General features: G+C 43.6%; 1 protein-coding gene across 2 annotated transcripts in view; it reads right to left on the reverse strand.

The window, feature by feature from the left end:
* Positions 1–234: 234 nt before the first annotated feature.
* minpp1b (multiple inositol-polyphosphate phosphatase 1b) overlaps positions 235–18,623 on the reverse strand; it is a 108,770-nt gene continuing 90,381 nt past the window's right edge. For both annotated transcript variants that reach the window (XM_072557839.1, XM_072557841.1), the window contains exon 5: positions 235–1,012. In XM_072557839.1, coding sequence (XP_072413940.1) covers positions 938–1,012 — 75 coding nt within the window. In that variant the 3' untranslated portion in view covers positions 235–937. The remainder of the gene's footprint in view (positions 1,013–18,623) is intronic.

The raw sequence follows: 18,623 nt of genomic DNA on the forward strand, positions 1-18,623 counted from the left end.
CTCTTTGTTACTTCTTCAAAAAATTCAATCAAGTTTGTGAGACATGATTTCCCACACACAAAGCCATGTTGACTATCCCTAATCAGTCCTTGCCTTTCCAAATACATGAACATCCTGTCCCTGAGGATTCCCTCAACAACTTGCACACCACCGACGTCAGGCTCACCGGTCTATAGTTCTCTAGCTTGTCCTTACCTCCTTTCTTAAATACATGATCGCATTTACAGCCCAATATAGATTAGTCAGTACCATTTAATCAGAATGATTATCAATGTACAGAGAAATTCACAGTGGATGTAATTCATCTTCACAATTTGCAAAGGATTAATCTGTCAACAGTTAATAGTCATTATAATCAAACTGTGACTTGCGAGAATTCACTCATTCTTCCAAAGCTCTTTTATTCCCATTTCTTCAGATACAGGCCATGTCAAAGAATGAACCATGTTGCACTTTTTGTCACTCGTTGTCCATTGTACTTCCTTCCAAGTTGGACTTGTTAGTTTAGGAGTTGACTGAAACAAAGTTGCAGTTTTCTCTTTCTCCTTTTAATCTTTCTCTCCTTCTGAACTGCCTTTCTTTTACATCTGTCCCCTCAACCCAATTCCTGGCTTAGGGGCACTTGTGTGAAAGGGAATGACTGAGAAGTGCTAATGTCATTACTTCTAAAGGTCACAATTAATACCCAAAGCAAGAACTTCACTGTTCTACTCCGAGAGAAATCAGGTTGTAATCTGATTTCACCTCCGTCCTGTCATGTCAAAAGGTATAGTGGGGGGACGTGGAGAAATTTATTTACACAGCACGTTACTGTGTTTAATTACAAATTTCCTTCAAAGACTTAAGGTGCTGGATAATTATATGTACAGAACTACAAATTCTGAATCAATTGCATAAGCATAAAACAAAGATGGAAAAAGTCTAATTCATGGCAATTTTAATAATAAATTAGAAACAAAAGAAGGAGAAAGAGAAATAAAATGAAATGGAAGTAACTGTGGTCATCACACACCTGTAAGAGAGAGAGAGAGAGAGAGAAAATTATTAGTGTGCAGGAACAAATATCATTTTAAAAATGAGGAACACACTAATTATCATTAGTATCCATCTAGGATTATGTCTGACAAATACACTGAAACAGACCATTCTACCCAACAGTTCCATGCTGGTTTTTAATATCTATCTAAGCTTTCTCCCATCTAAAGCAAACATCATAAGTGTCTATTCCCTTCTTCCTTAGATCTTTGTCCAGTTTCCCCTTAATCTGTAATATTCTACAATAAAATATGTTCTATTCTATTCTATTCACTTCAACCACTCCCTGTAAGAGCAAGTTCCATATTAGTCCTTGTGCAAAGACATTTCTTCTTGATATGCTATTTTCTTCTTAGTAACTGGCTGGCCTGTTATTTTTCTCTTGCTCTCTATATTCATAACTATTCATAATTCTACAGACCTCTATTAAGTCACCTCTCAACTTTTTTTGCTTAAGAGATATTTTCTCATATTGTGTCTTAAACTATCTGAATTAAAAGTAAAATACTTGCCAACATGGGAAGTACTGTTATCCATTCCAAACCGCAAGTTCTATAAACTGCTCTAGCAAGAGATATAACACTAGAGGGGTCAAGGTCTGAGGCAGGTAGAAAATGATTATGTTACAATGTGTTCCTATTTAAGAATGAGTTCTATTCATTTTACATCAGATATGAAGGTGCGGTCCAAAAATTAGCAGATTAACTGTGAAATGTATACACTCAAATTAACACATCGAACACAATACAACATAATTAAAATTTTTTTGAAGTAAAAATAAAAATACTTGTGTTAGTATTAATTTTGCACCCAAGCACACTGAGTGACAGGTGATTTCTAATCTACTGCACTCAACTGATTTGATTAACTAAGCCTTTGTTTTAAAAATGAATTTGTCATAGGGTTATGGAGATTGACAGGTCTGCAACAACCACCTAATTATTCAAATCCCACTTTCCCACACTTGGTCAGGAGCCTTATATGCTTTGGCATTGAAAGTGCACATCTGAACACTTCTAAATGTTAAGAGGGTTTCTGCTTCTCTCAGCCTTACAGGTAGTGAATTCCAGATTCGCACCACTCTCTGGGCGAGAAAAGGTTTGCTCGTAGACTCTCTAAACCTTCTCCTCCTTCCCTTAAATCTATGTCCTCTCCAAATTTGGCCACAGTACACTTGCTTCTTCCTCAAAGTCATTAATGCATATTGGAAACAATCATAGAATTCCTACTGTGTGGAAGCAGGACATTAGGCCCATTGCGTTCACATCGACCCTCCAAACAGCATCCCACCCAGACCCATACCACTACCCTATCCCTGTAATCCTGCATTTCCCAAGGCTAACCCACCGAGCCTGCACATCCCTGGACACTATGGGCTATTTAGCATGGCCAATCCACCTAACCTGCACATCTTTTGGACTGTGAGGGGAAATCGGAGCACCCAGAGGAAGCCCATGCTGACACAAGGAGAATGTGTAAACTCCACACAGACAGTCACCTGAGGTTGGAATTGAACCTGGGTCCCTAATGCTGTGAGGCAGCAGTGCTAGCCACTGAGTCATCCAGTGTCCTTGGCCCAACCACCTTCAGTTGCTTCATCAATGACTTTCCCTCCATCATAAGGTCAGAAGTGGGTATGTTTGCTCACGACTGCACAAAGTTCAGCAGCATTTGCGACTCCTCAGATACTGAAGCAGTCCATGTCCAGATGCAACAAGATATGGACAAATCCAGGCTTGGGCTGACAGGAAGACTGGAAGTTGGCAAACGTGGTGCCACTGTTTAAGAAGGGCGGTAAGGACAAGCCAGGGAACTATAGCCCGGTGAGCTTGACCTCGGTGGTGAGAAAGTTGTTGGAGGGAATCCTGAGGGACAGGATGTACATGTATTTGGAAAGGCAAGGACTGATTAGGGATAGTCAACATGGCTTTGTGCATGGGAAATCATGTCTCACAAACTCGATTGAGTTTTTTGAAGTAACAAAGAGGATTGATGAGGGCAGAGTAGTAGATGTAATCTATATGGACTTCAGTAAGGCATTAGACGAGGTTCCCCATGAACGACTGATTAGCAAGGTTAGATCTCATGGAATACAGGGAGAACTAGCCATTTGGATAGAGAACTGGCTCAAAGGTAGAAGACAGAGGGTGGTGGTGGAGGGTTGTTTTTCAGACTGGAGGCCTGTGACCACTGGAGTGCCATAAGGATCGGTGCTAGGTCCTCTACTTTTTGTCATTTACATAAATGATTTGGATGCAAGCATAAGAGGTACAGTTAGTAAGTTTGCAGATGACACCAAAATTGGAGGTGTAGTGGACAGTGAAGAGGGTTACCTCAGATTACAACAGGATCTGGACCAGATGGGCCAATGGGTTGAGAAGTGGCAGATGGAGTTTAATTCAGATAAATGCGAGGTGCTACATTTTTGGAAAGCAAATCTTAGCAGGACTTATACACTGAATGGTAAGGTCCTAGGAAGTGTTGCTGAACAAACAGACCTTGGAGTGCATGTTCATAGCTCCTTAAAAGTGGAGTCACAGGTAGATAGGATAGTGAAGGTGGCGTATGGGATGCTTTCCTTTATTGGTCAGAGTATTGAGTACAGGAGTTGGGAGGTCATGTTGCGGCTGTACAGGACATTGGTTAGGCCATTGTTAGAATATTGCGTGCAATTCTGGTCTCCTTCCTATCGGAAAGATGTTGTGAAACTTGAAAGGGTTCAGAAAAGATTTACAAGGATGTTGCCAGGGTTGGAGGATTTGAGCTATAGCGAGAAGCTGAACAGGCTGGGGCTGTTTTCCCTGGAGCGTTGGAGGCTGAGGGGTGACCTTATAGAGGTTTACAAAATTATGAGGGGCATGGATAGGGTAAATAGGTGAAATCCTTTCCCTGGGGTGGGGTAATCCAGAACTAGAGGGCATAGGTTTAGGTTGAGAGGGGAAAGATATAAAAGAGACCTAAGGGGCAACTTTTTTACACAGAGGGTGGTATGTGTATGGAATGAGCTGCCCGCGGAAGTGGTGGAGGCTGGTACAATTGCAACATTTAAGAGGCATTTGGATGGGTATATGAACAGGAAGGGTTTGGAGGGATATGGGCCGGGTGCTGGCAGATGGGACTAGATTGGGTTGGGATATCTGGTTGGCATGGACAGGTTGGACCGAAGGGTGTGTTTCCATGCTGTACATCTCTATGACTCTAAGTGACAACTATAATTCCTGCCGTGGAACTGCCAGGTAATGGCCATTTCCAGAAAAAAGAATCTAATCAATACCTCTTGGCATTCAATCACTATTACTGAATTTCCCACTATCAACATCCTGGTGGTTACCATTGACGAGAAACTCAACTGGACTTGCCATTTAAAAAAAAAATGAGGCTACCACAGCAGGTCAAAGGTCAGGAATATTGCAGTAATTTCCCAAAGCCTGTCCAGCATCTACAAGGCACAAGTCAGGGGTATGATGGAGTACTCCCCACTTGTCTGGATGGGTGCAGCTCTAAAAACATTTAAAAAGCTTGATACCATTCAGACAAAGCAGACCGCTTGATTCACACCACATCCACAAACATTCAGTCTCTCCACCACTAATGCTCAGTCATAGCTGTCTGCACCATCTACAAGAAGAGTGCCACAAGGATCGGTGCTGGGTCCTCTACTTTTTGTCATTTACATAAATTATTTGCAGTCCTACAGACTGCACCTTCCAAAGCCATGAACATTACCATCCAGAAGGCCAAGGGCTGCAGATGGGAACACCATAGCTTGCACATTCCACTCCAAGCCACTGACCATCCTAATTTGGAAATATATCAAACTGTTGCTGGGTCAAACTCGTGGAACTCTCTCTCTAAAGGCATCTCTATCTACACCAAATGGTCTTTGGTGACTCAAGAAGTTGGTTCACCACCACCTTCTCAAGGGCAACCAGTGATGAGCAATTATGGTGAGCAATTACTCCCTCATCCTCTAACCTAAAATAAAAAGGACTCAGTCGGCTGAACAGGTAAGCTACTTAATGTTCTTGTTTTGGAGACTAAGAGTAGGGTTATGGCAGCGCAGGCAGTGGAATGTTCCTCCTGCAGGATGTTTGAGGTAGGTGTGACCACCGATGCTCCTGCTGACTTCACCTGCAGGAAGTGCAGCCAGCCCCAGCTCCTCACAGACCGCGTTAGGGAACTGGAGCTGGAGTTGGATGAACTGAGGATTATTCGAGAGGCTGAAAGGGTGATAGATAGAAGCTACAGGGACATAGTTATGCCAGAGAACAGAGGTATCTGGGTAACAGTTAGAGATGGGAAGGGGAGGAAGCAGGCAGTGCAGGGATCCCCTGTGGTCGATCCCCTCAACAATAACTATACCGCTTTGGATACTGTTGGGGGGGACGGCCTAGCAGGGGTAAGCTGCAGTGACCGGGTTCTCTAGCATGAGGTCCAGCTCTGAGGCTCAGAAGGGAAAGGGGGAGAGGAGGAGAGCGCTAGTTATAGGAGATTCTATAGTTAGAGGGACAGACAGGCGGTTCTGTGGACATGGGCGAGACTCTCGGATGGTTTGTTGCCTCCCGGGTGCCAGGGTCCGAGACGTCTCGGACTGTGTCTTCAGAATCCTTAAGGGGAGGGTGTGTAGCTAGAAGTCGTGGTACACATTGGCACCAATGACATAGGTAGGAAGAGGGGTGGGGAGGTCATTCAGGAGCTCAGGGAGTTAGGCTGGAAGCTAAAAGCTAGGACAGACAGAGTAATCATCTCTGGGTTGTTGCCGGTGCCACGTGACAGTGAAGCAAGGAATAGGGAGAGACTGCAGTTGGACACGTGGCTGCAAGGATGGTGTAGGAGAGAGGGCTTCAGGTACATAGAACATAGAACAATACAGCACAGAACAGACCCTTCGGCCCACGATGATGTGCCGAACATTTGTCCTAGCTTAAGCAACTATCCATGTACCTATCCAATTGCCGCTTAAAGGTCACCAATGATTCTGACTCTGCCACTCCCACAGGCAGCACATTCCATGCCCCCACCACTCTCTGGGTAAAGAACCTACCCCTGACATCCCCCCTATACCTTCCACCCTTCACCTTAAATTTATGTCCCCTTGTAACATTCTGAAATTTGGACAATTGGACTGCATTCTGGGGAAGGTGGGACCTGTACAAGCAGGATGGGTTGCACCTGAACCAGAAGGGCACCAATATCCTGGGAGGTAGGTTTGCTAGCACTCTTCGGGGGGGGGGGGGGGGGGGGGGGGTTTAAACTAATTTGGCAGGGGGATGGGATCTGGACTTGTAGTCCAGCAAGTAGGTTAGCTGTTTTTCAGGATGTCCAAGAATGTAGGGAGGCTGTGGAAAAGGTAGCACTGACAGGGAATACTTGCGGACACAGAGATGGGCTCAAGTGTGTATACTTCAACACAAGGAGTATCAGAAATAAGGTGGGTGAACTTAAGACGTGGATCGGTACTTGGGACTACAATGTTGTGGCCACCACGGAAACGTGGATAGAAGAGGGACAGGAATGGTTGTTGGAGGTTCTTGGTTACAGATGTTTCAGTAAGATTAGGGGGATGGTAAAAAAGGAGGGGGGGTGGCATTGCTAATTAGAAATGGTATAACGGCTGCAGAAAGGCAGTTCGAGGGGGATCTGCCTTTGGAGGTAGTATGGGCTGAAGTCAGAAATAGGAAAGGAGCAGTCACCTTGTTGGGTGTTTACTATAGGCCCCCCAATAGCAGCAGAGATGTGGAGAAACAGATTGGGAAACAGATTTTGGAAAGGTGCATAAGCCACAGGGTAGAAGTCAAGGGCGATTTCAACTTCCCAAATATTGATTGGAAGCTCTTTAGATCAAGTAGACTGGACGGGGCGGTGTTTGTGCAGTGTGTCTAGGAAGCTTTTCTAACTCAGTATGTAGATTGTCCGACCAGAGGGGAGGCCATATTGAATTTAGCACTTGGTAACTAACCGGGACAAGTGATGGGCTTGTTAGTGGGTGAGCATTTTGGTGATGGTGACCACAATTCTGTGACTTTCATCTTGGTTATGGAGAGAGATAGGTGTGTGCAACAGGACAGGTTTTACAATTGGGGGAAGGGTAAATATGACGCTGCAAGACAGGATCTGAGGAGCATAGGCTGTCAGGGAAAGATGTCGTTGAAATGTGGAACTTTTTCAAGGAACAGATACGACGTGTCCTTGATATGTATGTACCTGTCAGGCAGAAAACAGATGGTCGTGTGAGGGAACCTTGGTTGACGAGGGAGGTTGAATGTCTTGTAAAGAGGAAGAAGGAGGCTTATATAAGGCTGAGGAAACAAGGTTCAGACAGAGCATTGGAGGGCTACAGGATAGCCAGGAGGGAGCTGAAGAGAGGGATTAGAAAAGCTAAGAGAGGGCATGAAAAATCTTTGGCGGGTAGGATCAAGGATAACCCCAAGGCCTTTTATGCGTATGTGAGAAACATGAGAATGACGAGAACGAGGGCAGGTCCGATCAAGGACAGTAGTGGGAGACTGTGTATTGAGTCGGAAGAGATAGGAGAGGTCTTGAATGAGCACTTTTCTTCAGTATTTACAAATGAGAGGGACCGCATTGTTGAAGATGAGAGTATGAAACGGACTGGTAAGCTAGAGAGATACTTGTTAGGAAGGAAGATGTGTTGGGCATTTTGAAAAACTTGAGGATAGACAAGTCCCCTGGGCCTGACGGGATATATCCTAGGATTATGTGGGAAGCAAGAGAGGAAATTGCAGAACCGTTGGCAATGATCTTTTCGTCTTCACTGTCAATGGGGGTGGTGCCAGGGAACTGGAGAGTGGCGAATGTTGTGCCCTTGTTCAAAAAAGGGAATAGGGATAACCCCAGGAATTACAGGTCAGTTAGTCTGACTTTGGTGGTAGGCAAAGTAATTGAAAGGGTACTGCGGGATAGGATTTATGAGTCTCTGGAAAGACACTGCTTGATTAGGGACAGCCAACACGGATTTGTCAGGGGTAGGTCTTGCCTTACAAGTCTTACTGAATTCTTTGAGGAGGTGACAAAGCATGTGGATGAGGGTAGAGCAGTGGATGTAGTGTACATGGATTTTAGTAAGACATTTGATAAGGTTCCCCATGGTCGGCTTATGCGGAAAGTCAGGAGGCATGGGATAGTGGGAGGTTTGGCCAATTGGATAGAGAACTGGCTAACCGGTCGAAGTCAGAGAGTGGTGGTAGATGGTAAATATTCAGCCTGGAGCCCAGTTACAAGTGAAGTTCTGCAGGGATCAGTTCTGGGTCCTCTGCTGTTTGTAATTTTTATTAATGACTTGGAAGAGGGAGTCGAAGGGTGGGTCAGTAAATATGCAGATGATACGAAGATTGGTGGAGTTGTGGATAGTGACGAGGGCTGTTGTTGGCTGCAAAGGGACTTAGATATGATGCAGAGCTGGGCTGAGGAGTGGCAGATGGAGTTCAACCCTGTCAAGTGTGAGGTTGTCCATTTTGGAAGGACAAATAAAAATGTGGAATACAGGGTTAACGGTAGGGTTCTTAGTAAGGTGGAGGAGCAGAGGGATCTTGGGGTCTATGTTCATAGATCTTTGAAAGTTGCTACTCAGGTGGATAGAGCTTATAAGAAGGCCTATGGTGTATTAGCGTTCATTAGCAGAGGGATTGAATTCAAGAGTTGTGAGATGATGTTGCAGCTGTATAGAACCTTGGTAAGGCCACATTTGTGCAGTTCTGGTCGCCTCACTTTAGGAAAGATGTGGAAGTTTTGGAGAGGGTGCAGAGGAGATTTACCAGGATGTTGCCTGGAATGGAGAATAGGTCGTACGAGGATAGGTTGAGAGTGCTAGGCCTTTTCTCATTGGAACAGTGAAGGATGAGGGGTGACTTGATAGAGGTTTATAAGATGATCAGGGGAATAGATAGAGTAGACAGTCAGAGACTTTTTCCCCGGGTACAACAGTGTGTTACAAGGGGACATAAATTTAAGGTGAAGGGTGGAAGGTATAGGGGAGATGTCAGGGGTAGGTTCTTTACCCAGAGAGTGGTGGGGGCATGGAATGCACAGCCTGTGGGAGTGGCAGAGTCGGAATCATTGGTGACCTTTAAGCGGCAATTGGATAGGTACATGGATAGGCTAGGACAAATGTTCGGCACAACACCGTGGGCCGAAGGGCCTGTTCTGTGCTGTATTGTTCTATGATCTATGATCTATGATCTATAATGTATAGCTAGTGATACTCATATCCTATGACCAAATGTTAAAAAAAAAGCTGGTAACATACAAGACAGGGTTTCAATACTGACCTAAGCAGCTGGAAGGTCCACCTTGGTTTTTCAGGAAGTCACCCCAATTGTGTCGACAGCTGTCCAGCTCTCATTTCCCCACTCATTCATCATGCCCCCTCATGTCCCAGGTCACCTCTCAGGCCATTCACCCAATATTTTTTCTGGGCAGACCTCAGGAACCATGTGGAGATGCAAAAAAGGTTAAATTTCTAATGAACTACAGAACTCTCACCCCTACTCAAAAACGTCTCATCCATGAAACCCATTCAAAGATTTTAAATCATTTTAAGTGCTCAATATGTTGAAAAACAAACTTCTATTCTATAACCATCTCAAAGATGACTAATCATTTAAATATGGTCTTAAAACTCTTCAATCAAAATGTGAACTCAGCCTCCCCTTTCCTCACTGAGATCAGTTATTTTGAAGGTTTAACGGTTAGTCAAGCATTCTGAATGGGCACGGCTGCAGTAACAGCCCTAGGCAAATGGCAACAATCAACCTGAAATGAACTAATGGCCATTTCAATTCTAAGCTACACCACCTGGCCTGTCAACTAATGCCCTCTCAGCAGCATGTTCTTAACTGTTACTGGTGCTTATTTACCTTCAGAACACAGAAATATGCTAGAGAAACTCAGCAGGTCTGTCAGCATCTATGGAGAGAGAGACGGAGACAGAGTTAATGTTTTGAATCTGGTTTGACTCTTCTTCAGAACTCCACTGACACGTCCCGTCCAAGTATGCTCACCTGTCCTCTGTCAGGACTTTTGTTTTAATCTTTTGGCTCATTCACATTTGTTGCTTTCAATATCCCACCCCTAGTGTTGAATAAAATGTTTGTTAAACTCACTTCCACAGCCACGTCTTTTAACCTTTATGACTGTCTCCATCTCCGCCTTACCCCTCTCAGATTCCGACTGAAGCTCCATCCATTATGTACTGACCCTTGCCCAGATTACAGGTATGTCCGAGATGTGCAATAGTCAAATTGCCTGCTGGTAAATGATGGCTCGATATCTGTGATCAATCTGCGAGTCTGCGTACTGCAAAGGATGCTCACAACTTTTCAATCATCATCCTCATGTTTGATAAATGAAATCGATGCACATCCAACCATTTTGAGCCCATGAAAAGACCCGCATAGTTGAAGTGTAATCGAGTCCAGGGTTTACCTGGCCATTCCCACAAATGTGAGGTGCTGCTGGCAGTAATATTTGTCATTGCTGGTACTCTGGGCACTGCCTCACCAATGCAGCCATGTCTCTATCCAATCCTGGCTGCCAGATATAATGTCTCACCATTGGAAACCCCTGGATGACCCTGGTGGAGTTCACTGGCTATACCAACAGCTAGTATCTGGTGGTGGCCTTTGCGATCACTCTTGCTCCCCACAGTAATATGGCGTCATCTACAGTGATCTGGTCTCTCTGGGTCTGGACAGGTTTCAGTTCTGGTTTTGATGGCCCTTCTGTTTCCCCCATCACCACCTGTTGTTTTAGTTTTGCCAGGAACAGATCTTCATGTGTCCACAGTTTGATAGTCAGTAGTGACCGGAAGCACGTCCAGAAAGTTTAAAACCAGAATGGACTCTTCCAGTGGTGGTACCACCGCTGGTGTATCTGCCAGTGGGGAGGCAGTTCAATGTATCTACATGTGTCACATCTCGCTTGGAATCGTAGTGGGCCAACACCTTAGACAATAGCTGCTTCTTCACCTGATTAAAAGCTATACCTGCAGCACAAGTAGGTCATACACAGTTATCTGTCCGAGGATGTACCCCTGCCTTGGAAAAACATTTAAGCACTTTGCCCAAGTTTTCTAAGTGCTCTTTATTGGTCTTCCCAGTTGTGAGCACATCGTTCAACGACCTGGGATAGACCTTGTAAAACGTTCTTCATTGTCCACTGGAGAATGGCACAGGCTGATGATACCCCAGAAGGCAGTCTTGTATATTGCTACAAACCCCTATGGGTATTAATTGTAGCATACTTATGTGAATCGTTATCTCATCATAATTGCACGTATGCTTGGCTTTTTCCCAGCTTTGTGAAAGACTGATCCCTCCCCTGGCAATAAATCCTCCATGTGAGGCATTAATATTTATCCAGCTACAAAAACTGGTTTGCCGTTTGATTAAAATCCCCACAAAAGCAAACTGATCCATTGGGCTTTATGACTGGTGAGCCCATTCAGCAATCTGCACTGGTTTGATGATTTATTCGCTTTCCAGCCTTCTGATTTCTGCCTCTAGTTTTGCACGCAAAGCAAATGGAACTGGAGATGGGGGGCGCTTGCAGAACTGTGGAATTGTTTCTTGGTTAACATGGAAGGTGGCCTTGGCCCCTTTGGTAGTCCCTAGAACTCCCTGAAAAGCTTGTAGCTATTTAATTTGGACTTCACTCAGGCAGCCATAGTCTAATTGAACAACATTGGGCCAATCAAGGTGAATCTTTCTCGACCAATTTCGTGCTTCAAGCTTGGGCCCGAGCCTTTTAATATAATCAGTTGGGAACTGAACCAGCTGCTTCTTATGAGAGACTGGAACTGAAGTTGTACCTTTAATCTGTAAAGGTTCCCCAGTATGGGTTCTCAGTCTGGCTGAGGGCTTAGCAAACTAAAGGGTTGGAGTTCAGAGTGAATTTTGGGAAAAACTGGTCCCACAATCACTGATACAACCGCACTGATTTCAACCTCCATTAGAACTGGGTGACCATTTAAACAGTTGTTTATTTTGATTGGTTCTGATTTGGAAGTTGTTAAGCAATTTAATGGTTTCAAATCAGCTGTAGGTGAGCTTTCCAGCGCATGCACTGTCCGGTATACCAACGTTTGAATTCTCTTACTCAATTTCAGCTTGGTGGAACCCTTTTGCTGTCTCAAGTCTGCATATGGGCAGCAACTACAATGGCCTATTGGTCTGGATTCTTGAGAAAATTCTAACTGTTTGGCTGAGGCTGAGCTTTGATTTGGAGCTTGCTGTGAGCTGACGTAGGGTCCCTCAGTTCAGGATATGTGCTGAGTGAGGCTATGCAATTATCTTCACTCAAGCGGTGTTCAACAAACTTAGTTGGTCTAGCAAGGGTGTCCACTTCCATTACGATCCCTGTAATTCATAAGCTCCAATTGCTGCATTTTCTAATGACAAAGCCAATGTGAATGCCTGTTTGAAGTCCAATTGGGCTTCAGCTAGTAGGCACTTCTGCATGGTTCTATCATTAATCCACATACCAAATGGTCTGTCAGCATCTCACTTAAGGTTAAACCAAAATCACATGCTCCTGCCATTCATCTTAAACTTGTCAAAAATCCCGATATGGATTCCTCTGATTCTTGAATTGTTGAGTAAAATCAATAGCATCTCAGAATTATAGAAGGTTATGGATTGTAATAATCTGTAGCTAAATCCATCGGCTCCTGAAACATTTTAGTATCTGATGCACCTGGGAAAGGTTAGGTTCCTAATACCAAAAAAAGCTGTGGGTCCACTAGCTTTCAGGAGAATTACTTACTGTTTCCCATTTGCCCCAATATCATTTGCTCAGATAAACAAACACATACTTTCCACGTACTGAGCCCAGTCTTTGATGGCAGGATCAAATAAGTCAAGCTTCCCAAATAACGGCATAATGCCAGAAAAGCATACCCCAACTCAAAGACAACTGTTGCAAGTGAATCTCTTCAGGGGCATGTTTTTCCCTCGACGGCACCAAAATAACTCCACATAGGCCGGTATCCTGTCACCAAGTTCCCCTTTATTTACATGTGCATAATACATGACACTGACCCAGCTAGCTCAGAACTGACTCCCAGAGTGAGCCGAACCCCAATACTCCTGTTTATATCTGTCCATCAGCCAGGGTTCCCTGACTGGATCAAGTTAGCAGCTTCAGTCAGGGAACTCGTATTCTATGAAATCTACCTGGCTGACCTTGTTCCAATCACTACAATTACTTCACAGATCACATACAAATATGTAAGAGCTTCTGATGAATATCCAAATATGAAGTTTGGATCCAGGCTGTCTTACAAGTACAAATGAGAGTGGTTCTCTCCCCATACAATATGTCTAATACTGACTGTTGGAAAGATAAATAGGTATTGAATTGGTTTGATGATATCTCTTTTTCAGCAAAGTTCTGACAGTTAAGTTGGATTCTTGTGCATATGGAGCAGAATGATGTCCTGTCCAGTCAGGGCCTTTTATATTGTTTCTAGGATCATACCTTCCAGGGATTTGCTTTGCCCTGGATTTCCTCATCTCCAAACCCCACCTCCAATCTGTCAGCACTCTCCCTTTATTTTCTCAGCCACAGCTGCTCAACCTGATGTGACACTGTCTATTTTGGTGAGGATTCCTATAGTTTCTCGTCAACTTTGTGTTCAGCAAAACCCGAACTACACCAGATGGCCTGTCAACCAATGAACTCCAGCAGCATTTTGTTTTAAAACTAACAGGTGCCTTGTTTGCCTCAAACAAGCAGCGAATGTTGGAGAAACTCAGCAGGGATGACAGCCTCTGTGGAGATAGAAAAACAGATAAATGTTCCTCTCTAAGCACAAACCTGGGAAAAAAATCAATGGACACTTTGGCTTATGAATATCAGGGTCCGCTTTTCACCTTCCCTCATTGGAACCAAAGGAAAGCACAGCTTAATGCTGGGCACTGGCTTGGTTGCAGATGTTGTGAGACAATTTGACATGGGCACGTTTATGACCCCACACCAGATTTATTATTTACTCCCTTAATCTTCATCTCTCGCAAAGTACCCACAAGGCAGCAGGCTCTTGGCCACTGCTGGGAGTTTGATTCAACGTTGGTGAGCTCTCACGCTGCATGACTTGGGGCTAAACCTCCTCCAATTGATGTATCGACCACACGTGTATTTCTCATCCCTCTCCCAATGTGGCTAATTTGGTGAGAATTAACAGTGAGGCTAAAAGTGGCATTCATTTTTGAATGTGTGTGAGGAACTAGGAGCTAACATTTATCTCATGAATACGGTCTTTTAATTGTTAGTTATGTCGCCAGCTTGATTTATTTATCATTTCAAAAAGAAAATATCAAAGCAGTTGAAGAAACCAGCACAACTAACACATTCAGAGATGATGTTTAAGACTTAGAACAAAGGTGACCCACAGCAGCACAAACACAGCATTATTGCTGGTTATATTGCAGAACATGAAGCATGGACAGGTCTTGGGGAGTTTAAAGTGTCAGGCAGAACCTAAAGGCTTAGTACTACCCAAAGGACTTTCAGAACTAAATGTCTATTTGACATCTGACTTTGAAATGAGCACCAAAGATAGGGAATGATCCCTGACCTGTAAGCAAATAGACAGCAATGATCCACAACCATATGTTCTCTGTCAAAGCAAGATTTTAGCCTCACATTAAAGCTTGACAGGTTATCAATTGGAGATATTGGCTGGAAGAAACAAAGGTCCCCTGTCGGTAATCCTCTTCACATTTGGGTTATCTTGTTAAATGCACTCTGTAATGGGCCAATTCTTCAAATACCATCCTTTACTGCTTTAGCCAACGATCATTCGGTTGCAACTTCAAGTGGTCACAGATGGTCTTGCAGGATTCTGTAGCTCCCAGCATAAAATATTCAATAAGCTTTGGAATAGTGAGAGGAAGAAAGTAGGATAACCTCTTACAGCAGCATTTCAAAGTTAGAGTATCCATGGAAAGTCCACAATGCGAGCCAGAGGGAACAATGAGAATAATGAGCCAAATTTGCAGGCAATGTAGCACCGCCATTGCAAACAAGCTTGAAGATGATGACCAGCTGACAGGCTCCTGATAAAACAGGAAGGATGGTGAACCTCTACAAGAATCAAAGTTTTAGCAGAAACACTTCAATTGAGGAGGATAAAGAGGGATTCGCCTCACCAGTGCAGACATTCTGTTGATTACAATTTGTCTTCAAGATATGGATGACCCTGACAAGAATACTTTTATAAAGGAGTGTGAGTTACTTCTGTGGGTCATTTCAGATGTTTACAACTGAATAGCTTCAGTAAGAATTGACCACGTCGTTTGATCTAGAGCCACAGACAAACCGGACTAAGCTAGGATTCCCTGGTCAGTATTAGTGACACAGTTGAGAGTTTATGAAAATCTGACAAACGTTAAGGTCACTTTGTTCTGGGGATTTATTGAACTCGGTTCCATGGTTTATCACTGGGAGAATCTTAATTAGTAATCTCTGCATTTCTAATCATTAGAAACAAGAGTGGGCCACTGAGCTCTTCAGTCCTGCCCCATTGTTCAACTAGATTATGATTACCTGAGGAGATACAGTATCAGAGGCCAACATTAAAGCAGGACAATTGATGTCAGATAGTGAGCGTGACAGGAAAGGGTTTAGAAGCTAAAGTCAGGATCAGACTTGGGTTTCCAAGAATGATGGACTTTAGTTATGATGAGAAGTTGGAAATGTTAGAAATGTTCTGTTTGGAGCATGGAATGTTAAAAAGTGACTTCCTGGAAATGTTCAAGGCATTGAGGGGTTCTGACCGAGGAAAATCTATTCTTTCTTGAGAATTGGCCATTACCCAGACATTATAGACTTCAAAATCAATGATTTGCAGCAAGGGAATTATTTCACTCAAAGTGTGTCAAGATCTGAAATGTTGTCCTGGAATACAAGGTAGAAGCTGATATGCAGAACAATTTTAAAAGGGAGTTAGACGGTATATCGAGAAACCTCCTGAAGAAGAAAAAGCTGGGAAATGGGACTATGCACAACCAAACTCACAGAAAGACAAACTGATTGAAGCATACAACTCAGGAAGAAACCAATGATTCAAATTTCACACCTGAATAGTCAAACTCGAATATTAAGATTGCGTCCCCCTTGTTCTTTAATGGTCCTCTGGAAGATGTGGTTTTGTAGAGGACCTTTCATGTCATTAGGTCACCCCCAGAAATGAACCATGGAAAGCAATGAGATAGTGAACAGATAATCTATTTTAGTGATGCTGACTGAGAGACAAATGTTTGTTCGGACACTGGGGATCGTCTTCAGTATAATGCGGTTGGAAGTTTTATATCTTGTGAGGATTGGGGACCAGGGTTTAGCTTCTCAGCATCTTTGACATTGCAGCATCTTTTTGATTGCTTTTTGTATGTCCTGGTTTCCAATTATGTGTCTGCTTGGACTTACAAATAATGATCTGCATCGAGAGAAAATTGCACAAATATTGGCCTCAAGGTTTGTGACTATGCTGTTGCTAACATGGCTTAGAGATGTGACAGGATTGAGTTCTTTATCCATTTTCTTAAACTCAATGTGACTATCACAAGATACCTGTTAGATATTACAAACATTCCATTCTCCCCCAGCCCGGTTATAATCTCTTCCAACATCATCCATCAGGCAGAAGACACAAAAGCTTAAACACATGTACCGACAGATTCAAGAACAGCTTCTTCCCTGCTGTGATTAGACTTCTGAATGGACCTCGCAAATTTAATACTGACTTCACTCTTTGTGCACTTTCTCTGCAGCAGTAATATTATATTGTTCACTCTATTCTATTACTCTTATGCACTTTGTATGGTACGACTATGCACAGTTTTGGGCCCCATACCTCAGGAAGGATGTACTGGCCCTGGAGCGTGTTCAGAGAAGATTCATGAGAATGGTCTCAGGAATGAACAGTTTAACAAATGAGGAGCATTTGAGGACTCTGGGTCTACGCTCAATCGAGTTTAGAAGGGAGGGGATCTAGTTGAAACTTACAGAATACTAAATAGCATGGGCAAAGTGGATGTTGGGAAGGTGTTTCCCTTGGTAGGAGAGACTAGGACCTGAGGGCACAGCCTTAGAGTAAAGGGAATACCGTTTACAACAGAGATAAGGAGAAACCTCTGGTGAATCGATGGAATTCACTGCTACAGAAGGCTGTGGAGGCCAGGTCATTGAGTATGTAAGACAGAAATAGATAGGTTCTTGATTGTAAATGGGTCAAGGGTTATGGGGAGAAAGCTGGAGAATGGGGTTGAGAAAAGTATCAGCCATGATTGAATGGTGGGGCAGACTTGATGAGCTGAATGGCCTAATTTCTGCTGCTATGTCTTATGGTCTGTCTGTACTGCAAAACAAAACTTTTCACTGTACCTGGATAAATGTGGCAATAATAAATCAAATGATTATATAAGGCAGGAGTAGGCTGCCTTTTAGGTGATCTTGTGAAACAAACCCCAGTAAGGAGACATTTCTTCGGTTACCGTCATACGTGTCCATTACTACTACAGCTATCAATAACTCAGCTGGCACTAAACATATTGCTTCACCTTCTTCCCCATTAATACTGGGCTTAGTGCTTCCAGTTTGATTTCCTGATCCTAATGAGGGACAAATATATTTTGTATGGTGTGATCAGGTACAGTTATACAATAACTATGACTGCATAAATAGGAAAGGATTTTACCCCTCATCCTCTTTCTCACAGTGATGTGAACAAAACACAAATCATCACAGTCAAATTTTAGCAAAGTTCGGAGCCAAATCCTTGTGAAAAATGGGACAAATAAGGTTTGTCATAATGATCCAGAAGAAATTGTATCCTGTGCTTAACATGAAAGGTTCAGAAAAGATTTACAAGGATGTTGCCAGGGTTGGAGGATTTGAGCAACAGGGAGATGTTGAACAGGTTGGGGCTGTTTTCCCTGGAGCGTTGGAGGCTGAGGGGTGACCTTATAGAGATTTATAAAATCATGAGGGGCGTGGATAGGATAAATAGACAAAGTCTTTTCCCTGGGGTGGGGGAGTCCAGAACTGTAGGGCATAGGCTTAGGGTGAGAGGAGAAAGATATAAAAGAGACCTAAGGGGCAGCCTTTTCACGTAGAGGGTGGTACATGTATGGAATGAGCTGCCAAAGGAAGTAGTGGAGGTTAGTACAATTGCAACATTTAAAAGGCATTTGGATGGGTATATGAATAGGAAGGATTTGGAGGGATATGGGCTGGGTGCTAGCAGGTTAGGATATCTAGTTGGCGTGGATGGGTTGGACCGAAGAGTCTGTTTCCATGCTGTACATCTCTATGACTCTATGACTATGTTGGTCTTAATTAGATTAGATTAGATTAGATTACTTTACAGTGTGGAAACAGGCCCTTCGGCCCAACAAGTCCACACCGACCCGCCGAAGCACAACCCACCCATACCCCTACATTTACCCCTTACCTAACACTACAGGCAATTTAGCATGGCCAATTCACCTAACCTGCACATCTTTGGACTGTGGGAGGAAACCGGAGCACCCGGAGGAAACCCACGCAGACACGGGGAGAACATGCAAACT

This window comes from Chiloscyllium punctatum, chromosome 38 (genome assembly GCF_047496795.1).
Source record: "Chiloscyllium punctatum isolate Juve2018m chromosome 38, sChiPun1.3, whole genome shotgun sequence".
Classification (NCBI taxonomy): Eukaryota; Metazoa; Chordata; class Chondrichthyes; order Orectolobiformes; family Hemiscylliidae; genus Chiloscyllium; species Chiloscyllium punctatum.